This window comes from Balaenoptera physalus, assembly GCF_965194825.1.
Source record: "Balaenoptera physalus genome assembly, chromosome: 4".
Classification (NCBI taxonomy): Eukaryota; Metazoa; Chordata; class Mammalia; order Artiodactyla; family Balaenopteridae; genus Balaenoptera; species Balaenoptera physalus.
In genome coordinates this window covers 50896580-50920987 of record NC_138891.1, presented here as the reverse complement: position 1 = coordinate 50920987, position 24408 = coordinate 50896580, and the positions used below count along the sequence as shown (strand labels likewise).

At 36.6% G+C, this 24408-nt stretch overlaps 1 protein-coding gene across 4 annotated transcripts in view; it reads left to right on the top strand.

Annotated features, from left to right (window-relative positions):
* Positions 1 to 23362, top strand: part of SLC2A2 (solute carrier family 2 member 2) — a 36518-nt gene extending 13156 nt beyond the window's left edge. For 2 of the 4 annotated variants that reach the window (XM_082458990.1, XM_082458988.1), the window contains 8 exons: positions 4582 to 4706; positions 7329 to 7444; positions 8349 to 8511; positions 9000 to 9187; positions 11631 to 11735; positions 15589 to 15690; positions 16350 to 16553; positions 16641 to 23362. In XM_082458990.1, the coding sequence (XP_082315116.1) occupies positions 4582 to 4706; positions 7329 to 7444; positions 8349 to 8511; positions 9000 to 9187; positions 11631 to 11735; positions 15589 to 15690; positions 16350 to 16553; positions 16641 to 16841 (1204 nt within the window). In that variant the 3' untranslated portion in view covers positions 16842 to 23362. The remainder of the gene's footprint in view (positions 1 to 4581; positions 4707 to 7328; positions 7445 to 8348; positions 8512 to 8999; positions 9188 to 11630; positions 11736 to 15588; positions 15691 to 16349; positions 16554 to 16640) is intronic. The other 2 variants (XM_082458989.1, XM_082458991.1) reach the window with 2 other exon arrangements.
* The last annotated feature ends 1046 nt before the right edge of the window (positions 23363 to 24408 follow it).

Here is a 24408-nt window from a genome sequence, read left to right as displayed (position 1 = left end):
GAAACCACTGCACAAGTGGTTTACTCAGGAACTCAGTGGGGAGTCAAGCGTGGAATTTTTAACCTGGGAGTCGATTGTTGGCTTCATCAAATTGCTCCATTTCTCAGACATCCAGGTTTTCATTTTCAGATTAGAATTTGACATTTGGATCAGTCAGGTCCTAAGGTCCAGTCAATATCCACAGCTCCCAGTTGCCCAATATACTTGGCATGGGGTTTCTAGCTGCTGCTCCTTTTATCTCAAAGCCCCAACCACAGATGAAGCAAGTGGTGTCTCCATTTCTCTACTTTGGTTTCTATTACGTGTTTTGGATTAAAAACATCAGTGGAACTCCTTTACACTCAAATTTCATTTAGTCATGTGATGTACTAAAGCTCTTGGATTCCCCCCACCCCCATAGAGAGGAAGTAAAACAGAAAATAAAACGGTTATTTCTTTAGATTTATTTTCTGCTCTTTGCATCCATCTTTTATCACTTTTTTTCTCATGATAAAAACATGCAAATATGGAAAATTTAGAAAATGCAAAAACCTTTAAAGTTCTAAATGATATAGGCAACTATCTTAGTAATACTGGATTACGATTCATTTAACTATTTTTTTAAATATTTATTTATTGTATTTATTTATTTTCCATATATATATATATATATTTTTTTTTTTTTTTTTTTTTTTTTTGGCTGCGTTGGGTCTTAGTTGCGGCACACAGGATCTTTCTTGAGGCATGTAGGATCTTTTTTGTTACGGCACACAGTCTGCTCAGGTTTCTCTCTACTTGTGGCGTGCGGGTTTTCTCTCTCTCGTTGAGGCGCGCAAGCTCAGTAGTTGTGGCACGTGGCCTTAGTTGCCCTGCAGCAAGTGGGATCTTAGTTCCCCGACCAGGGATCGAACCTGCGTCCCCTGTATTGGAAGGCGGATTCTTTACCACTGGACCACCAGGGGAGTCCCTCATTTAATTATTAAAATCCCTACTTTTTTTTTTCTTGGCCATGCCACATGGCATGCAGGAATCTTAGTTCCCTGACCAGGGATCAAACCCGCACCCCCTGCAGTGGAAGTGCAGAGTCTTAACAACTGGACCACAAGGGAAGTCCTAAAATTCCTACTTTAAATTATAGTTTTCCCTCTCTGGTTATTAAGTTCTGATAAGTTCTTCCTCTTGTACTGGAGCTTTTATATAATAAGACTGTAAGAATTTCTCTTAAGTAATGGGTAGCATGGTAATGCAAGTTATATTCTTACTCTTATTTGAGAGGGACTTCCTCTACCATAAAAGAAAATGGTCAGTTCTTCAAATTTTTATCAACTTACTGGTGTTTAGCTGATCTTTAAATCAGTATCCATAAATTATGCAGGTCATTAACTGGTTTTAATTATTTTAAAAATTTAAAAATCATTTCAATTTGCACCAAGTTGGTTTAAGCAGTAGTTGGAAATTTTTCTAGATTAATTATGTCTAAAATAAATAAAATTAAGCAAAGCTAAGTTAAAATTTTAAATATGGATAGACCAACTCTTTTAGCAGCTATTGATGTTTTATACTGCTTCTCATCACTGAAGAAAAAATTTAAGCCCTTAAATTAGAGACAAGATTCTAACAATCCAGTGACTTACTCTAAAACATTTAATTAGTGTCCTGGTGATGGAATCAGGATGCATGTCTTCTCAAGTCTTAGGATTTAGGGGGCGTCCCTGGTGGTCCAGTGGGTAAGACTCTGTGCTGCCAAAGCAGAGGGTCCGGGTTCGATCCCTGGTCAGGGAACTAGATCCCACATGCATGCCACAACTAAGAGCCTGAATGCCTCAACTACAGATCCCGCATGCCGCAACTAAAACATGCCACAACGAAGATCCTGCGTGCTGCAACTAAGACGAAGCGCAGCCAAAAAAAAAAAAAACGGTCTTAGGATTTAGCATCAACAATGGTCATACCCCTAAACAATGTCAAATGACCATTTATCAAATTATTTATTGTGAACTAAAAGTGAGACTTCCTCCAACTCTTAGTAGAAAAATGATCCTCCTTGAAAATAGCCCTAAAACTAATAATTTTAACTTCAAAATTAAGACAAAATAGTTCAGTCTCTTCCACAAAACTATTTTTCTAGGGAGATTCACTGAGAAATAACATGATAGTCCTTATTGCCAGGGTCATTGCTCTACTAGTTAAAAGTAAATAAAAGTGTACTTTTCCGTTACTGCTTTAAAAAACATCTTTCCTTGTAATTGTGTTAATAGCCAATAGATGTCTATAGCCACTATTTTATAGATTTGGGTTCTCAAAGTCAAATTTTACTTAAAATTTAAGTACCAGGGTAAGGTGGGGGAGACCATGATCTGGGCAATCCACACTACCATGAGGGAAGGAAGGTATACACAGCTTGCCTCTGAATATGTTCTTTCTTTTGTATCAAAAATGGAACTCACCAAAATAAAGCATTAACCTTTGGTTTCACACAGATCAAATCCCAGCTCTGTCACTTAATAGCTATGTGAAAATGAGCAAGTTACCTCAGTTCTCTAAGACGTTTCCCTCCATCTGCAATGTGGGGAAAAAAATACCTCCCTCGTGGCATTATTGTAAGGATTAAATTAAAATGAATATAAAAGGTTTAGTACACTGCTTGGCACTAAGTGAGCAGGCAGCAAGTGTAGATGATGATGATGAAGAAGCCTATGCCTACAGAAGTATTTAGAGCAAGATTTAAAGAAATATACTTAGACATATATTTCTTTCTCCCTGATTCAACCATTTCGTGTATTTTTAGATAATTTATTCTTGGCCATTTCTCACGTCTGAGCAGAAGTTAAAATCCTTTAAGGTGTATAGAGTGCTCCAGCATCCACCGGTGCTAAGGAAGAGGGACTTTAGAGCAATCCGGCATCAAAAATACTTTCAGGCTATCTATCTCTTTTACGACTTTTTCTCTTTTTCCCGCCTAATGGAATATACTATTAGCTAGCTAGTAACAGTTTCCTAGGGTAAATTATTGAATTTGCCTGCCCTCTGTCCTTGTGTAAAGAAAAAGCACTTCACAGAGAAACACCCCTGTCTTTTTCTACTATGCAGTTCTGAAGCTGGTCAGCTCTAAAGCACTCTTTTTACCTGTCTCTGGGTAGTTGATAACTTGCATATACTAGTTTGCCGTTACTGCTCTAATGAATTACTACAAACTTAATGGCTTAAAACAACACAAATTTGTTTCCTTACAGTTTTGGAGACCCAAATTCAGTTTCACTTGGCTGAAATCACAGTGTCTTGACTGTGAGCAGGGCTCATTCTTTCTGGAGGCTCTGAGGAAGAGTCCATTTCCTTTCCCTTTCCCAGCTTCTGGTGGCCATTTCTGTTCCTTGGCTTGTGGCCCCTTCCTCCATCTTCAGAGCACATCACTACAAGCTTTATTTCTTTCATCACATCACCTTCTCTTCTGCCTTCCTAGTATAAGGATAGTCGTGATTACATCATTGGGCCCGACTGGATAATCTCTTCAATTCAAAATCCTTAATTTAATCAATCTGCAAAATCCCTTTGCCATATAAAGTAACATATTCCCAGGGTCTGAAGATTAGGATGTGGACTCTTGTGGGGTATTATCCAGCCTATCACATGGTTTTTTGGGCAATCATTGCAGTATGAGATTATATAGTTTTATTTTCCAGAAAAAAAAAAAATCTGTTTGGTGTTTAAGATACTTGCTTAGAAAAAGCTCACCTATTAAAGTTTGAAACACTGAAATAGAGCATAACAAGATACCTACATTTCTTTGTGGGACAAAAATTTTCACACCTGTTCACTCAAATTCTTTTATTGGCCTTAGCATCGACTGAACTTTGAAGAAGGTTTTTGTGTACCTCACTTTCCCATTTAACAGGAGGAAGAGTATCAGATACCTGCAAATGTCAATTTTCATATGATTAATTTTGAAAATGATGTTTTTGTTGCTATTGTCAGCTTTATTACATATTTTACATTGGTTGACATTAATTCATAGATTCTGGAAATATGCTGGCATACAATGATAAAATAGGGATAACTATAGTTCTCTATGATAAGGCTTAAAGTAAAAGCATGTTTTAATTTACTTCCAAATAATTCATACTAAAGAAAACTTAACTTTGAAAGTTCCTTTCATGATCTATATCAACTAAAAACTTGTACCATTAAAAGAAAAAAAAAGGGATGTCATAGATTACAACTACGGAATTAAATTTCGCTATCACCAGGCAATTATTGTTTAAAACAATCAACTTCTAGAAAACTTAATTGTTAACTATTTGAAAAGGTGTCAGAAGTGTTATCTTAAGGCAAACCAGTCATCATTACAATTGAATCATCTCTATCAAAATGTGGAGATCAGGTACATGCAACCCAAATTCTCTCATTATATATATATTACTTATTGTTAATGCTTTAACCCACAGACAGGTCAAAGTAGCAATCATGGTTTAAGATTCCCCAACTAGCTCTATCAGCAAAATTAAAATATTCAGTCTTAGGTAAAAATCTCAGCATGCTCTGAAAGCAAATAATTTTACCAAGTTTTGATGCTAAATTTATAATCCTTGCTTTTCAAATTTTCAGAATCAAAGCCATGTTGGTAGCAAACATTCTCTCATTAGTTGGAGCTCTCTTGATGGGGTTTTCGAAATTGGGACCATCTCACATTCTTATAATTTCAGGAAGAGGCATATCAGGACTCTACTGTGGTAAGTCATGCACACACACACATACACACACACGCACACTCCCACACAAACACATACACACACCTGAAAATTATTCTGAAGGCAGATGTGGTTACATGTAGGGAATTTTTTTGAGCCTTGAGTGACATCGTGAAAGGGAAAGGCAGTAACATAAAGTTGTAGTCCTGAGTCAGGGAGGTTTGGGACCAGTAAGTGGAGTTGTAAGGGTATATTCTTATCCACAGCAATGACAGCATTTCTAGTCGTATGATCTAAGACAAATTATTTAACATTGTTTCCTTATCCAGTAAGTGAGAAGGATAACAGTATCTACCTCCTGGAGATGCTTGTGAGAATAAGTGTTCAGCATAGAATCTGACTACAGCAAGCTGCCAAATGTGCTAGCTGTTATCATTACTCCTGTTGTTCAGTAGACAGTGGAAGACTGCTATGCCCAGACCCCTAACTCTACCCTTATGGCCTACCTGGCCGCTGATGTCTCTGTCTCTCCTATCTGGAAAGACCCTGACATCCTGGCCCATCTCTCAGACCACATTCCCTAGCCCTAAATGCTTCCACATGTAGCTGGTTGAAGGGTTAAAGTGGTGCTGACCATGGGGAGAGGGAATCAGGCAGAATCAGTTGGTAGCGGGGCTCAGAATGGAGGAAGGTTGCTCTTCCTAAGAACTTCACATCTAAACAGCTGAATCACTATTTCTTGGAGACAGCTTTTCAAACTACCTGAAGCAACTTATCAGCAGAAAGGGAGGATTGTGCATTCTCTAAAATAGTCAAATCTTTGCTTCTCGATCCCAGCGACACCCATTGTCCCAAATCATAGCCGCTAATAATATCCATTGGGGGTGGGAGAGGAAAGGTGAGGGCACAAAATGGTGTATAAAATATTTTTAACAATTTTACCTGCAAAGAGGAAAGACTATAATTCCATGCATCTTCAATGATCAGTTGAAACAAAAGTCTAAGATTACTTGTCTCTTTTTGTTGTTTTCAATGCTAATAAAAATAACTGAAAGGGTAGCTTGATCCAGGTAAAGAGTCACCCCACTTGTGGAAAAAGCTTTGGATTCAGAGTGAATCGATTCTGGCACTGTCTCTGTCTGGCCTTAGTAATTGAATGTGAGACTCAGTTTCCTCTTCTGTAAAATGCAAATAATAACACAATCAAAGAAGTCCAAATCATGATTCTTCTATCTTTTCTCTCTATTTTTTAAAATATAGCAAGAAAAAAATTACAAAATATTTTTGGTAAAGTTGAAAATAAATGCTGTAAACATAACATGGAGCAACCTATCACTAGCATAGCCAAGTAACTTGTACTCTCCAACCACCTTTTAAAATTATGTCTGATCCTATTATGAGCATTAAAATTGCTAAAACTTATAGGAAATACAATTTGACTTCAGGTTCATGTGACTTCAGACCTGTGAGCTTACCTGCACTTTCTGTTCTTGGGGTATAATGTTAGGCATTACAGAAAAATAGTACAGCCTAGAATAGGACCAAACAAATGGGGTTTTTTCCCCTTCTTCTTTAAGATCAACATACCACACATTAGAGTTACATGTAAAAGCAGAAATTCAGATGCTGTATCAATCATGTAAATGTTCATGTGATATTAAGAACAATTTGAAGCCTTAAAAAATATTGAAAAAAAATATTGAAACAATTCCTCAAAGCATCTTCTATATATTTGATAGGCAGGCCGTCTCTCTAAGAGGAAGTCTCTGACAAATCTTACTTTTAAATTCTTAAGAAAATGCCAAACATCGCATTCAGCCTTGCTCATTGATAATCTCTGACCTTTTTATGCACTCAGCAAATGGCTAGATACTCCACCATTTCCAACATGACTGATTACATCTGCAACTAGGAAAACTATAGAAGGCAGAATGCCCTAGAGCTTTTTAAATTTCAGTATTCCTTTAAGCACCAGAAGTCTTTATGCAACTAAAATCTTTTCTGAAGCCTATTATTTGGAGAGAATAAAGAAGCTAGGTTTGCTCTGGTTGGAGTGATTGGGGGAAGAGTCTCTGAGTTCCTCAACCCCTTCCACCTTCCCCCTCAGCCTGGCCAACTCAACTGTGATCTTGAGGCACCTCCACATCGTGGAAACTCAGACAGGGCTTGTAGTTCTCCACTAACACTCTATTGCACTGTGATCTTGGCTAAGTTGTTTCTCACCTTTATCAAGTAAAGAAGTTGGCCTAGATAAGTTCTAATTTCCTTTAATCCCACAAATCTAGAGTGAGAATATTATTGTGTTTTTAAGAATATTGTTAAAGCATTCTTCAGTCTCTTTTCTGAAGATAACCTAAGGCATTATGGTACAAACTCAATATTAACATGGATTTTTTTTAACTAAATAAGACAATGCTATGAATAATTGCCAAATGCATCACTAACCATTCCTTTCTCTTTGTATATCCAACTACAACTTCATTTGGAGTCGCATCAACAATCATTCTTTGCGTAAACGGTGTATAATTGTTGGTGACAAGGGCTCTTCCTTCCAATGAACTCAGGAAGGGAGTTTCAGCAGAATATTGACTGTACTTAAACAAAATTATTGTTATTGAGATAGTCCTTGCTACACTTTAACGTTTATGTTCATGTTTCATTTAGGGTTAATTTCAGGCTTGGTTCCAATGTACATTGGTGAAATTGCTCCAACCACGCTCAGGGGTGCTATTGGTGCCCTTCATCAGCTGGCCATTGTCACAGGCATTCTTATTAGTCAGGTAAAACTCCCATTCCCTTCCTCACCCATCCTCTACTTTACCCAACTTCTCCTTCCCTGATTGTCCACTCTCACTGTAGAACAACACAGAGGAAAAAGGCAGTTCCACAGGTGGTAGTGGAGGTGGTATAGAGACATAGGCTTTTTAGCTCAAAGCTAAAGTACTACTACTCCACTCCTCACTTTTCCCCTTGGAGTTGTGGTGGGGTTGGCACTGGAGGTGACCTGGTAAGCCAAGTCTTGAACTGCTGGAGCTATTCTAGAATTTAATTATTCCATTTATATTTCAAGGAATAAAAAATTTCAAAATTTTGCCTACCCAGGTTTCCTTTGTTCTGAGCATCTTACCTGCTCAAATTTAATATGCAAATGCTTACAATAGCAGTTTTTGTTCAGCTGACTGTATTCTTTCCTTCTGTCCTACGTTCTCAGAGGGAGTCCTAGAACCTCAAACCTATGGCTATCCAGAGGATAAACTACTTGCAGTAGGGATCACAAAACTAGTTCTCATCAGAGTAATTGTTTTATCTATGTAACCCCATTCTATTTAAGTTCTGGGTAATGTAAGAAGAAATTTTTTTAACAAAGGTCCAAAGATGCACGATTTTTGCTGTTGTTTTAGATATCAAATGTGTGCTTAAAAGTTTGGTTGATTCTCATCCTAAATGTCCCATAGGAGTTAATGAAAACAAATCTAGGTGAATTCTTTGTAAAACAAGGAGTCCATAATTCAGTTCAGATGAGACACACTAGCAGTAGTTTTCATCTTGTGCATGCTTGTGCATACGTGAGTCACAGTTGTCAGGGATTACTATCAAATAGCCAATGTGCTTTTTCAACAAATTGTTTCAGAAAGCAGATCCAAAGTGATGTGCAGTTGATATGCTTCCTCCCTGACTTTTCAGATCGTTGGCCTCGACTTTATCCTGGGCAATCATGAGCTGTGGCACATCCTGCTTGGTCTGTCTGCTGTGCCAGCTGTTTTGCAATCTTTGCTGCTCTTCTTCTGTCCAGAAAGCCCCAGATACCTTTACATCAAGTTGGATGAGGAAGCCAAAGCAAAGAAAAGTAAGTCTATGGGTGGTTTTACTTTCTTCCTATTGTTTTGGAACTGTCAGCTAATGAGAAAGAGTGTGCATGAATGGATACTCATGAAATTGGTACCAGTGCTTTCCAAATGAAGTCAGTGATTATATGTAAGAAGAATATGCAAGATCACTTAATATGACTGGTGCATGCCATTTTGCAACCATAAACATTCACACAAACCCGAACAGAAAATCCACATACAGAGACTTCTAAAAGACCTTTCCTACATTATCCTTCTATGATAATGAGGATCACAATTTTGTTTGTCATAAGATGAAGGGAAATGTTCTGCTTTTTTGAGAAATAAAAAAGCAGGATTTAATTTAACAAGAAAGAATTTCCAACACCCATGCTATTAAGTACCAGAAAGGGCTATGCAGAACTGTAGCTCTTTCAATAACATAATACAAATAAATTTATTTTTGTTTTGACCTGAGTTGTGTCAACCTGATCATTTTGGGGAACAGGCTTGAAAAGACTCAGAGGATGTGATGATGTCACCAAAGACATCACTGAGATGAGAAAAGAAAGGGAAGAAGCATCAAATGAAAAGAAAGTCTCAATAATTCAGCTCTTCACCAATTCCAGCTACCAACAGCCTATTCTAGTGGCATTGATGCTGCACATGGCTCAGCAATTTTCTGGAATCAATGGGGTAAGTTTAAGAACGTCCCCTAACTCTTAAGAGCAAAGTGAATTAAGATAGATGAGGAAAAGGGTTTGAGTTTAAATAACTAAAGGATACTTTAAAATGTTGACATCACATGTCTTACTACAACAAGTATATTGAATGAGCATTAATTTTTTGTCTTGACTCATCTGCCTTCTAAAATCAGCTTACAGTTTTTTAAAATGTCAATAATCAATGGTCTGCATGTCTATTATGATGAAGGTTAAAAGGCAAGTCATAATGAATACAAAAGAGGGAAAAGGAGAATAAATGTAACTAGAAGACTAAATTACAAGGAGCTTCCAGAGTTGAGTATCAAATTTAGGATTTCTGATAGCCTAAGCAAAAGGAGTCCATGATTCCCTCTGTCTATTTAAATGAAGTATACCAGATAGCCTGGTGCAAAGAAGTTTCCTGCCATCCAAGAAACTTGCACTCTATTTGGGGAGATAGCACACAAAATAAACAATAGAGTGAACTGACATGATATTGGTGAGTAAGGGTAATAGAAAAAACATGACTGAAAAACATTCTGAGTACTAAACTAGCTAGCATTTAGGTTTTGAATTGACATTCTCGTATTATGCAGACTAAAATTGTTCTACTGACAATTAGCTACTAGAAGAAAAAAATTAAGCATTTGTTAAGAAACTAGATAAAGAAAATCACTTATCCCCTTTCATTGTTGTTAAAAATGTGGTTTGGGCTTTTATAGTGAGCCAATCCTAGATTCACAAAGACACTTTGGGGGTGACTGATGCATGGGCAGAGACTTGGGGGAAGCAAAGAAAGCAAAAGTTGAAGCATGAGTTGAAGCAAAAGAAGACCTGAGCCTCACTCCACAAAGTGAATGCTGCTCTGCTGTGGTCTCCATCCTCCTTTAACAGGTCCTTGATACTCATTTTTTATCTCTTAACTCTTTATAACTTTGGGGCTCAGAGACCAAATCTGTATGCTCTCTCTGAGCTCTGCTTGTATATCCAATAGCACAACACTTAATCTCTCTAAACCTCCCTGCTTTAGCTTGCATCCCAGTGCCTGACTTAGAGGCAGCCAGGAAGTGTCGAACCACAGGCTGTCAGGCATCCTAAAATGGTGGGCTGGTGTGCAGTGAGTAATCCACTCCTCACTGAACACAGCCTGAACAGTCCTCCTGCGTCAGCCATGTCTGCAGGAAGAGGCACCAGCAGCAGGACATGTTATGTGGGAAAGGAACTGATGGAAGATGACAGAACAAAAAAGATGATCTAAAAGACTATTATAAACATAAGGACATAACTAAATAATAAAGCCTATTAGGGAGGTTGTGAATCAGATTTCTCCATCCACTGAGATTGGTGGAAAATTTTGGGTTACATGCAATGACAACCAGAACTCTTATACACACTGGTGAGAGTACAAATCGATACAACTTTTTTAAAAAAATTTTTATTGAGGTATAATTGATTTACAGTGTTGTGTTAGTTTCAGGTGTACAGCAATCTGTTATACAAATACATATATCCACTCTTTTTTTAGATTCTTTTCCCATATAGGCCATTACAGAGTACTGAGTAGAGTTCCCTGTGCTACACAGTAGGTCCCCATTAGCTATCTATTTTATATATAGTAGTATGTATGTGACACAACTTCTTTGGAAAACTGTTTGGCAGTATCTATCAAAGCTGAGAACATGCATACACTACAACCCAACAATTCTATTCCTAGGTGTAAATGTATACATATTTTACCAAAAGGCTTGTACTAGAATGTTCATAGCAGCACTATTCATAACCACTCTAAATGATAACTACCTAAATACCCATCAATAGTAGAATGAGTAACTAAATTGTGGTATATTAATACAATTATACACTAAACAGCAATGATAATGAACAGCCTGAAAATACAACAATATAGATAATTCTAACAAACGTAATGTTGATGCCAGATACAAAATACACACTATGTGGTTCCATTTATATCAAGTACAAGACTAGGCAAAATGTATCTATAAGGATAGAAGTTGAAAGCGTTTCCTTTGAAAAAAGGGTGACATTTAGGGGGCTTCTGGAGGGCAGGAAATGACTTATTTTTGATCTAGACTATACAGGTGTGTTTAGTTTGTGAAAATTAATTGAGCTGTACACTTAAAACGATATGTGTACTTTTTTGCATGTATTTTATACTTTAACAAAAAAATAAAGTGCAGATGTAGAGTTTTCAGCTAAATATAAGGAGAACTTTTAAGTGACTGGAAGCTTTACACACTGAAGGAAGATTGTGGTTTCTCCTTCCCTGGAAGAAGAGGGTGGATAAAGCCTTTTGGGAGTTCTAGGGACCCTGGTTCCATTGAAACACCTAAAAATAAACAAACTAAAATAACTCTTGCTTTAAAGCCATGAGTGCTAGGCTTCTTGATTAAGGCTAAACTATTATTATTTTGCAGATATTTTACTACTCAACCAGCATTTTTCAGACAGCTGGAATCAGCCAACCTGTTTATGCAACCATTGGAGTTGGTGTTGTCAACACAGTTTTCACTGCTCTCTCCGTAAGTAAAATACTCTATATAAATATTCTGCTTGTTCCTCAGTCCAGAAACGGGAGTAAAATAACCTTGTAATATAAAAGTGACCTATGACTTATTGTCCACATGTAGTGGGTATGTAGACAGAACCAAGTGGGTCACAGGAAGAGTCCTATATGTGAATAACCAACCACCGTATTGAGATTAGGCATAACTGAACAGGTGGATCACTGGTCCTCCTTATCTGCTGAAGATGTCATTTGTCACTCATTTGTGAATTAGTAACTCACTTGGGGACACAGACGCTTGGTATTTTTGTGTAAATACCTGGGCTCTTTCTCCTTTGCTCTGTACTTAAGCCCCTTGGTATTAGCAAACAGCTTGTCATTTCTATCAACATTGGATCCTAGATCCTCTCCTTCCATGGTTGAAAATTTTTATCCTGACATCTTAGAAAAAACATTTAAAAAATAAACATGGTCCTCTCAATTAGATATCTAAGCCTCTAGCAAAATTAAACTGATTCAGTAAATTCTTATGATGTTAGGCCATTGGGCAGAACTTCCAGGTAGTTCACAAGGCCATGGCTTCTGGTGATGTATATGACTGTGATATTATGAGAGGACGGAATAGAAGCGGTTTATAACTTGAAATGTTATTGCTATTTTTGAAATGTAACTTTTTTCAAATGTCAAATGTTATTATATACTTTTTAAAATTTTTTTCAACAAGGGAAGAGGTCATATACTCTTCTTAAGACCAAATACCTTATCTAAGGAACAATTCAGTATATTGACAGTAATAATATTTAATATAACAATCTAAGAATTAAAGTAAACAAAAAACAACAACAAAACCCCCCAAACTTCCCAACTAATGTAACTCACTTTAAAATGAGGATAATTGAGCTTATTTTTATCTTTGAATGCAGATGTTAAAAAAGCTTGTGCTTTTTAATTTGGGTCACAGTGCTATGTACTCAATATACTTTAGTCACTTGCTTTTCGTTCTCTGCACATGGACTTTTAACTATTACCTAGAGTAGTCAATAAATTACAGCCTGGCTACCTAGATCAAAAGGCAGGTTTGTCCAGACCACATTAAACAGAACTGGACCTTGGAAAGAGACGAAGAACAGATAATAAGGGAACACCAGTTCTTCCGTAGAAATGCCTTTAGAGATAATGCCTGTTCAATCCAAAAGGCCACTCTAAACCAATAAAGGCTTGGTACTAGGATGGAATCCAAGGGACTATTCTCATTCTTTTGCCTCCTGAGATAATATTTTTACAAATCCCACTTCAACATATTTTTCTCATATAGAGACTCTGATTAAAACATTTTACGTGTAACAGGATTTGCTATGTAAAGCATCATGTTATCAAGATCAGGGTAACCCAAACTCTAAGAATGCCTAAAGAGAAAACTACTGCAGAATTCCATTTTTGTCCTCCCCCCCACCAGCCAGCCCCATGGAGTGGGAGGAGTTGTTTTGAAGATAGAGCCTTGATTATTTTGAATATACCGTTTTTGAACTCATCCTTTTATTCTGTGAAAGTTTTTGCATGACTGACATAATTTTAAAAAGTCAACTCTAATCAGCTGTCTAATTAACCCTCCAGGACTACAGATAACAGTTAACATTTTTAATTATATTTGTTTTTGAAAAGTTGTTTTAAAGTTCAAAGAAGTACAAAAAGGACAGCCTCTCAGTCATCCAGTTTCTCTCGCCAAAATCAACCAATGTTACCGAATTCCGTGTATCCTTTCAAATAAAGATGTGCAATTAGGAATATGTACTGATAACATATTAATATTTCAACAATTTGGAAGGAACATAATCTTTTTTTTTCTGGATGAGTACTTGGAGAAAGAGATAGACTTTCCTAACTCGATGCTGAATTATGTTCCAAATTTCCATATTTTCTTTTAAAATAATGAGCTGGTATAAGGGAGCCTGTAATCTTGAGTGAGAAAACAAAACAGGAAGAATATAAAGGGAACTGGAAGGCAGCATGGGTCTAGAGGAGAAAGAGTGGCTCCAAGTAGGCATCCAGGATCTGAGCAATGTACAGTGTCCGCAGCGAAAATGAGAATTAAGGTCAGGTAGACATCTCTGGCCCCTGACCAAATCTCACCCTGTATCACACCCCTTCCTTAGTGCTCACCTAGCCCCAAGGAGGGAGTCCAACTCAATTTTCAAGGCATGTAGTTTTAGAGTTTATAATCCTATTAACAATAATCGTTCAGAAATAGAAGAAACAGACACAGTAAAAGTCCTTATTCCTGAAGAAATCCTCCAGTTTTCTTGGCAGCTTGACATGGTGTCATCAAATCGGATTTAAAAGTCATAATTAAAGAGTCAAAATATATAGAGAAATTTTATGAACTTGAGAAAGGTTTGTTTTTCCCACTTTTTTCTCAACAATTAAATGTGGGCTCCTTGCTTCCCTGGTGGCCCAGTGGTTAAGAAGCCACCTTCCAATGCATGGGACACGGGTTTGATCCCTGGTCAGGGAACTAAGATCCCACATGCCACGGGGCAACTAAGCCCGTGCGCCACAACTATTGAGCTTGCACTCTAGAGCCCGTGAGCCACAACTACTGAAGCCCGCACACCCTAGAGCCCGTGCTCCGCGACTACTGAGCTGGAGCGCCTCAACAAGACAGCCCACGTACCACAAATTACAGAGCCCGCACGCTCTGGAACCCGCACGCCTCAACTAGTGAGAGAAAACCTGCACACCACAACTAAGAGAGAAGCCCGCGCACCACAACGAAAGATCCCGCATGCTGCAACTAAGACTCCACAGAGCCAAAAAAATAAAGAAAATTAAAAAAAAATTTTTTTTTAATGTGGCTCCTTGCTTACCACCCGGAAGTGATTTGAAACTCTAATATGAAATGCCTCTGCGATGAAAGGGGCTTTCATTGTAGGTGAAAAGAAATGTTTCTCAGATATTTTCAGAGCCAAAGCTCACTATACTAAGGGTATTGGATTGCTGTTGATTTACTGATAGATTTATGAGCCTAACCAATTTACTCACTGAAGTGAGAAATTATGACAGGTAGTTTTTGTGTGTGTGACTCACCAACCTTGGCAGTATTCCAAGGATCAAGCAAGAGTCTATTCAACAAACTCTGGTCCTGGCTAATTGTAAATCTTAATCATTAGTACAAAGATCCACAGACCAAAGGAATCGACGCCAAATCTCCTGAATTAGGATAAGAAAGCACTTTAACCTTTTGCTTTAAAGTCTTATCTTTTCAAGTGGATAGTTCATTACCAGCACCAGGTACATTTAGGCTCACCAGAAAAATGCGGACCTGACTATTTTGGTAAGGCCATCAAATTCTGTATGCTGCCCCTGAGTGGTCACAGTTTGACTTTATTTGCAGTAAGAAAGTTGGATGAGAATAGTTAACACATCCACAGTTGTACTGTTTCAGGGGTCTGCAGTGCTCAAACCCTTGCAATTATAACTTAGGATAATTATCAGAAGGGAAATTAATGTCATTTTTATGTAGGACCTTCGTATTTTAAGTCTACAGGAAATATATTGGGAGAGATCCAAGATGTCCAGTCTCTAAATATTGTACCCAAAGTGATAAACATCAGGTGGTGGTAATGCTATGGTTCTTTCTCTAGAATGGCCTGTTCAAATCAATGTGACGAAAGGAAGCCAGTATTTGTTAATCACCTCTGTTCACTGAGACCAGCTCTGCCACCCCAGGCAAGAGTCACTCCCCTCCTGAGTCCCACATCTGTAAAACGGAATAACAGAACAGTCTCTTTCCAGCTGTATAAATTGAAATGATCTCTTTGGCAGTAAAAACGATTTAAGTATAAAGCCAATGTGTTTTAAAATTTTCCTAGGTATTCCTTGTGGAGAAGGCAGGGCGCCGCTCTCTGTTTTTAATCGGAATGAGTGGGATGTTTGTTTGTGCCATCTTCATGTCGGTGGGACTTGTGCTACTGGTGAGTTTGGTGCCTGCACTGAGATTTTTGGTTACCATATGATAGCACTTCTGAGCTGCAGGTTAAACGTTTGAGATTGACTTACGAAATAAAGCAAGAGGAACAGCATATAATACAAAGGAGAAATGTAAAGAAAAAGAGAATTAGTTTAGGGGTTTAAATATAGAACATCAGCAGGTAAATTGTGCTTGTTACCCAGAGAGGCAGTGTATATAATAGTAGAGCGCAAGCTCTGGGATTAGCCCAACCAGGTTCTAATCCTGGCTCTGCCACTTGGCTGCCTGTGTGACCTTGGACAAGCACCTAGACCTTTCCAGCCCAGCACCAGCATCCACTGCTTTACAGGAGGTCATGCATCCTGTCTAGCAACCTTGGTATGAGTAGAAGCAAAGGTCACTGGATCCTTGCTTTTCCTCTTTTGCAGGAAAAGAGTGACTAAGAGTCATGGAAAATCCTAATCCAGAGGATTTCCTATAGCACAAAAGATTTAAGGATGACTAATAAACTTGTCTATGACTAGAATAACTTATACTTAATTGAATATAAACACATCAAGAAGGGAGCTATGTCATCTCTGAACTCAATGAGAATCTACCTAGCTAAAGGAAGAAGCAGTCAATGTCAGTTCCACTTTTGCTTTGTTTCTGTTTTCTCCTCAGAATAAATTGGCTTGGATGAGTTACATGAGCATGACAGCCATCTTCCTCTTTGTCAGTTTTTTTGAAATTGGACCAGGCCCCATCCCCTGGTTCATGGTGGCTGAGTTTTTCAGTCAAGGACCACGCCCTGCTGCTTTAGCAATAGCTGCGTTCAGCAACTGGACCTGCAATTTCATTATAGCTCTGTGTTTCCAGTACATTGCGGTAAGCAGCCTAATACTGTACAAATTTACTGAACAGAAGATAAGGTTGAAGAGCTGCTAATTGGAACTCTGTTTATTCTCTGTGCAGGACTTCTGTGGACCTTATGTGTTTTTCCTCTTTGCTGGTATAGTCCTGGCCTTTACTCTGTTTACATTTTTCAAAGTTCCAGAAACCAAAGGAAAGTCCTTTGAGGAAATCGCAGCAGAGTTCCAAAAGAAGAGTGCTTCAGCCAAAGCACCAAAAGCTGCTGTAGAAATGGAATTCCTTGGAGCTACAGAGACTGTGTAAAGATAACCTGCTTTTTGACAGGTACAGAAACAGGAAAGAAGCGGTGTTTTTTAAATGACAATTTTTTTGAGAATTTTATATCTACATCTTGAAGTACTGTTTTATTTTTTAAAGAGATGTTATAGGCTTTGATCAGAAATGTCATCAAATATTACAAAGAAAGTATTTTTTTAACTTCGAGAATCTATTTTGGGTGGTAAGACTCTATAATTAAGTAAACCAAAAAGTCTAGCTCATTTTGGTACACTAAATGGCAAGTACATTCTAATGTTCTTAGTGCTGTCCTTTACAACAAGAGTATCCTGAAGTTGAAGCAGTTTCAGAGTTACTGCTTCATTGCACGTGCCTAGAAACCTGAAGACACAACCAATATTTACATATTTAAATACGATTAAGTTGGAATTTTCCTACCCACAGACCTCATATCAATACTAAAGGAGATATGACTAGTGGCAGTAAGGTACATGTTAAAATTGATAACTTTTCCAATTTTTCCCCTCAGCTTTTTTCTTGCGCGTTAGAATTTGTGTTGTGCTTAAAAAGTTTTTTCTGTTATTTTTCATGTGGAATAGTTTATTAAGCACATTAAAATATGGTTATAAAGAAAAACTTTTATTTTGGGTAGATTTACCAAAATCTTTCAGTATCTGGGGAAAAAAAATTTTTTTTGTTACTCTGATGACCAAATGGTTTTTGTAAGATTAAACACTAAAAGGTTTTACCTGGTCATTTAGCATGGGTTATCAGTTAATATTAACAGCTATTATAAACCCATGTTAATTCCTTGCTGGTTCAATCCTTTGAGCTATAGTTTGTCTTGCTTTTTAATTGAGCACAGCTTGGTTTTCTGAGCTGTGTTATAAAATATACTCAAATAGTGATAAATCAAACACTTTGTATATCTCCTCAAACTCCAAATAAGTTAGAACAGTCTAACCTAGGATATTGGAAGTAAAAGATTGCTCTGTTTGTTAAAAAATATTTTCTGAATTCTTATGTTTTAAAATAGAGTTGAAAAGGTAAGTTTGGAAGATCCTGAAGGCAGCCTCCTGAAAATTCATGAATGTTTAATTTCAGACTTGATCAATATCCTTTTTTAATTTTCTTGAAAAGACTTGAGTTCCCTAACACAAAACAATCATCCCATTTGATGTTTCCTTTTTTGCCTTAGCAGTATATGGATGCTATCTAAGCTGTTCTATTGCAATTGCTACCATTTGTTGTACACTACCTATGTGCCAGGCACTGTTACAAGTGCTTTTACGTGGACAAATTGGAAATACACAGATAATTGAACAGACTTTCACTTACAGTCAATTTTGCAACTATGGAAATACAGTTCTGATGGATACCAAAGGCTTAGCAGGGAGCTAAAGTATCTCCAGGCTGTTTTCCTCACAAAGTAGAGCACTGAATCAATCTTTTTTACAGTTGCTTTAATGTGCATAAAAGAAAGGCACTTTTAAAAAAGTTTTCTTTAAGAGTGGGAAAAACAATACTGAACACTTGGTGGGGGGTTGTTTTTTTTTTTTCTTTTTCTTTTTCTCCTTTATTTTTCTTTCCTTTTTTTTTTTTTTTTTGACCAAAGGTGTTTACCTTTACGTAATTTGACATTCCAAACAACATGAAATTATTTCTTTTCACTTTGATTTTTGTTTCCTCTGGGCCAATTTGGGATAAACTACTTTCACTTAGGACTTCAGAACACAGTCAAAGTGAGCTTAAACTGTTCAGCAGACCTTTTTGCTAAACTGTGAACTCTGTTAAAAAAAAAAAAAAAAGTAGGGACTCTGAATAGGGCAGAAGCAGGAAAACGGCTCATCTTGCGGCTCCCGTCTTCTTCAGGATGCTGAAGCATCAGGATGCGGATGGCCTTTGAGAAGCCCACAGCTGCACTGGTAAAGAAATGTAACATATTTATAGGCGATGAATGTGATTTATTCACATTCTTTAATCACTATTCCTGACCTCATTTAGAATAAAGTAGTAAAGGTTTAAATAAAGAACCCAAAAGACCCCTTTTAAGTTTTAATTAATTATTCTGATTGACCACAAATACCAAAAATTCAGACCCTGAAGTTTTCTGCCTCAGAGAAATGTAAATGGCATACATTGTTTCCCTTTCATAATTTTTTCCTTTCAGAGATACAAGTGAGTTGAAAAGAAACATTAAGATGAAATAAGAGGCTAAGACAAAGGAACTAGCTTAACATGATAAAAAAATACTCCTAGGTTTTCAACAATATTCATCATAATATATAATCATATCAGTACTTATTAATTAGATTTAATCCCAGGGAAATTAGACATGTGTTTGAATGTTTAATTTTCATAGTATGCTATCATTCTTGTGGAATTATTTTCATACTCTAACATCCTTACAAATGTGATTTTCTCTTAGCTTGCTCGGAGCATGATTACACTTCTTGGTCTGGCCACTCATCAGCTAGGTCTAGTGTTGCCCGCTGTCATGACACCAATGCAAGGATCTTCTCTCACTTCCTTCTCCCCACTCTCCTCTACACGATCAGCACAGTAATGCATGCTGAGACACAGTAAGAGAATGCCCCTCCTCAAGGAGCTCAGTCTATTGAGGAGTTCAGGAAGACCAGGGTATAAACATCCCCATCTGCATCTTTTTCCTTCCATGAACCTCAAACTGTAGGCCTCTTTTGTAAAGAGGGCTCAATCATATACCTACCTCAGAGAGTTGTTGTGAGGATTAAACGTAACGTGCTAAGCAGTGTCTGGTACAAAGGGGGCGCTCAATAAATGTTACTTAGAATTAGTATTCATGAAGATACTGTTAGGATACAGGACTGTCATATATAAGATAGTTCCAATTTTTTGTTTTGAATAAGAAAAAGTTTTATAAATTCAAGGTAATATTTTCTTACTTCAAGCAACAGTCTCACAATGACAAGGGAATGGTAAGAATTAGGGGAGATATTAGGCTATCTAATTCTTAAACCCATACCTGATATTTCTAAGTAGGTTATAAGAGTTTCTATTGTATTTTTTAAACTTGCTTTTGCCTAAGTTATTTTTTAAGAGGTCTATATGTAATATTGTTTCTTTGGCTAATACTAAGTACAAAATAAAATGCTATATATCATATTTAAATGTAATTTAATAGGATTAAATCACAGGGCAAGACCAAACCTTGATAAGCCTCAAAAATTGCAAAAGTGTATAAACCAGTATACATGCATAAGCTGCTTCTTCTTGCTAGCTTATTGTTGCAAACGTAGCAAATAAAGCAGAGTATTAGGCAATATCTTGTGCTTACAGTGTCCTAAGCAAAGGTGCTGAGTAAAGTATATATAATTTTTCATTACAATTCTGTATTAGTGACCTGAAGAGAAAAGGTTTATTGTCAACCACTCTGAGCCATCTGCTGGTGTTTTTACTGCTTTCTAATTGAGTGCACATTAGAAAGAATCATCATGAAAATAAACTTGTTTTATTAGTATGTATACACTACTAGTATGTATACACATACATAAACTATATGAATGTATACATATTTATAGTATGTATACACTATAGTTTTATGTCAATAAGTATATTTCCAAATACTGTGTTGTTTTATTTTATGTAGAAAATAACCACATTTAAGAAAATTGATATTGGTTTATTGTATATACTCATTCCCTTCTCACAGTATCTTTCCTATTCTCATTTTAAAGATAATATGTGAGTTACATTTTAAACCAAAATTTTATTTCCATCAAGCAGTTGTTTTGATTATCAGTAGTAGAAAAAACTAACCTGTAGGCTAGGTAAGAACAATTTGAAGAGGAATGAATGACTCCCTTTGATGAAAATAGAAATAATTTAATTCAGTAAATATTGAATTGCGCTCCTATTATGAACAAGACAATTTATTAAAGTTTTGTAAAAGATACAAAGCTTAGAAAACATGGTCCCTATCCTCATTCACCTGCATACTCATAAAGGGGATAAAATTTGAAAAAAAATAGTTATAGTACAAAGGAGAGAAAACGAAGGACTGTAAGTTAGTGGTTTTAAAATTTTTAAGTTAACATCTAAAATTTTTCATCATATGTTTAAATAGCTGCCAAGGATATAATTTTCAAAATATAGTATATATTTACATTTTAAAATTGCTATGCTCTATTTATTCAATAGCATTTAATTACCATAGTAATTTGTTACTCACCATAACCATTTAAAAAATATATATAAATATATTTTTATACTTAACAGTTGGAAAATTTACTGCATTATTTTCTATTCTCATATTTCTGTTCCATTTCCCCCAAAGAATTTTATCCTAAAGTAATAAATACACGTGCTTTAAAATATTTTTGATGATTCTAAGTTTCTGCAACAAAAAATGTCTATAATTTGAATTTTAATTTTTAAAAATGTCCTGTGTCTACAAAGGTCAAAATGTTTAACCTCTTTTTCTTTTCTGGATTGAGTTAGCATTTATGATAATTAGTAGCACACAACTGATGAAAATTATCCATATTACAAATTTTGATAAAATTATTCATTTTTTTATTTTTTTATTTTTTTATTGAAGTATAGTTGATTTACAATATTGTGCCAATCTCTGCTGTACAGCAAAGTGACTCAGTTATATACGTTTATCATTTTTAAAATATTTATTTTAGAAATTCATCTCAGTGAGAAGTATGGGTTTTCTTCAAATAATTTAAATATTAATGGATAGATATTTCTTATTACTAATGTGAAACAGTGTTCAACATAAGTCCTATCATTACTTTTTGTTATTATAGATGTATTGAAAATCTTGTTTTCATAAATAAGTAGATAGGAATGGAAGGACCAATGTCATTTAATTCCATAACTATTTCTAAGTTATAGCCAAAAAGCACATAAAAATTAATCATCAAAGTAATTTTTAATAAACTATCAGCTAATAACTCAATTGGGCCCTTTAATTTTGTTAAAATCAAAGACCCTGTATTGTGAAAGGACTTGTTATCCAGTTGTTAAAATTATTCTCTCCCTAGTTTCTGGGCAGCATACCAAAAAGGCTTTACCAAGACTTATTAAAAGACTATTAGTTATATTGTTGAATCTTTCACTTAGAGGCAACTTGCTTAACTTGATGTACTCAGAAGGGTTTGGGAGAATTGAAATGTTATTAATTTCATGCATTTTCACATATATATGATAAAATTCTTCTATTTTATCACATGCTCTAGTCACAGCAAACCTCAGATGAGAGCTCACATACAGCTTGTTAGCTTGTTCAATTCATGGAAAATGTCTGTCATAACCTAATGGGCAAACTCAGTCCTTATTGTCAAACTAATTTTCTAAATCAGACTTACTTTCTATCTGACTTAATTTTTCACTTCCAATGAGCACCTTAATACTCATTCCTGTGACAGCCATCTCGTGTCTGAATTCCAGTGCTTCCACAGGTAAACATAAAGGAGACATGGGTACCGGTCACAAGTCTGTCTCCTGCATTTCTTACAGATACTTTATATTCTTTACTTTTACTGGTCTTTCCTTCAGGAGCAAATGAACTTTGAAAATAATTGGGTAAGGTCTGCTAAACCAAAGTGGTCAGTACCCTGTTCTACGATGTCTGAATTCAAAATATCCTAACTCAGGCCCAAATATACTATGTCTTATGCCACCTTAATTAAGGTAGGCGTCACAGTTAAAATCATTTCCAAGTATCCCTTTTTTTGGCACTGCTAAAGGGTTGAGTCTGGGGCAATGCGCCATGGTGAAAGTCAGGATTCAAGGAGGACTATACCTGTCCTTTGTAAAGTAGGAGAAGGATGACTATGAAAGAGGTGTTGGGGAAAGAACTGGCCTAATGCCCAACTGCAGGCACATTACTGAGCATGAAAACATATGTTTTTGTCCATGAATAAGAGAAAACATGCCCAACTCTGAAAAGTTATTATAAATTATTAACAAACTAAATGCTAGGAGGAGGGAGGAGGAGAGGAGAGGAAGAAATGAAACTTAAGAGGATCAGCCTAGAAGATCCAGCATCTAAACAATGGGAGCTCAAAAGAGAAAAAAAAATCAAAATAGAAGGAAGGAAATGATCAAAGACAAATCATACTGGAATTTTGCTGAGCTGAAGAACAAGGCTTGAGATTTGAAAGTTTATTGTGTGCGAAACACAAATAAACAAAGCACAAAATTTCATCATGAAATTTCAGAGCACCAGCAGTTAAAAAGTACATATAAAAGTATCTAGAAAGTAAAGACAGGTCACATACAAAGAAACAGGATTCATAAAAGCATGTCATATCTGAATAGCAACTGTGAAAGCTAAAAGGCTATGGAACAATACCTACAAAATTCTGAAGGAAAATTATTTCCAGCCTAGAATTCTGTTCCCAGACATATTATCAATTGAGTGTAAAAGTAGAATAAGGCCTATTTCCAGACATTCAAGACTCAAAAACTTACCTGTTCTGTACCTTCTCTCATGAAACAAGTGGAATGTGTACTGTGCCAAAAAAAAAAAAAAAAAAGAGAGAGAGAGAGAGAAAGACATGCAATTCAGCAAAAGGAGAGAATTAAAGATAAGTCTCAAGGCAGGAGTCATAGGTGACAGCAAGCTCCAGGGCCTAGAAAGCAACCAATTCAGATTGAAGCAAGAAAAAGAAGGTTCCAGGGAAAAACAAAACTAAAATATTCTCTGATGTGTTTGGCCATATGAAGAATAATTTGGAACATTTAGAAAAAAAAAAGTAGTGCCAAGCACATAGAAAACTAAACAAATGCAAATAGGAGGCAATTATGAATTCCTAAGGAGAGAGTGCGGTAGGGAGCAGCATAGAAAGGAAATGTGCTAGTACACTTCTTGGCTCAATGGTGAATAATTATTCACATAATTATGTAAAACACTGGATATTGTTAACAATTCTTGCTTTCAAATAAAATTTATAATAGTACTGGACTTCCCTGGTGGCGCAGTGGTTAAGAATCCGCCTGCCAATGCAGGGGACACGGGTTTGAGCCCTGGTCCGGGAAGATCCCGCATGCCGCGGAGCAACTAAGCCCGTGCGCCACAACTACTGAGCCTGCGCTCTAGAGCCCGCGAGCCACAACTACTGAAGCCCACACCACACCTGCTGAAGCCTGCGCACCTAGAGCCCGTACTCCCCAACAAAAGAAGCCACCACAAGGAGAAGCCCACGCACCACAATGAAGAGTAGCCCCCGCTCGCCGCAGCTAGAGAAAGCCCGCGCAGCAACAAAGACCCAATGCGGCCAAAAATAAATAAATAAATAAATTTTTAAAAAATTTATAATAGTACTATATTATGAGATATGTGGAGAAGGTGAGAAATTGTGAGAAAAAAGCTCAATTATTATTTATCATAATAAGTTGTCGACACATAACCGACGAAATCTATAAAGCAAAAAATATCCATATAAGTCTATGTGCTGGTAATTTTCCCTGTGCTTCTGCAGATCTATGTTTACCCTTTCCACCCTGCTCTGTGACTCAGAAGGCTGATCTCTTCAGACTGTATCATCTAGGCTCCTTGTCTTTGGCTTCTAGTTGGGTTTGCTTAATGGGCTGCCCTAGT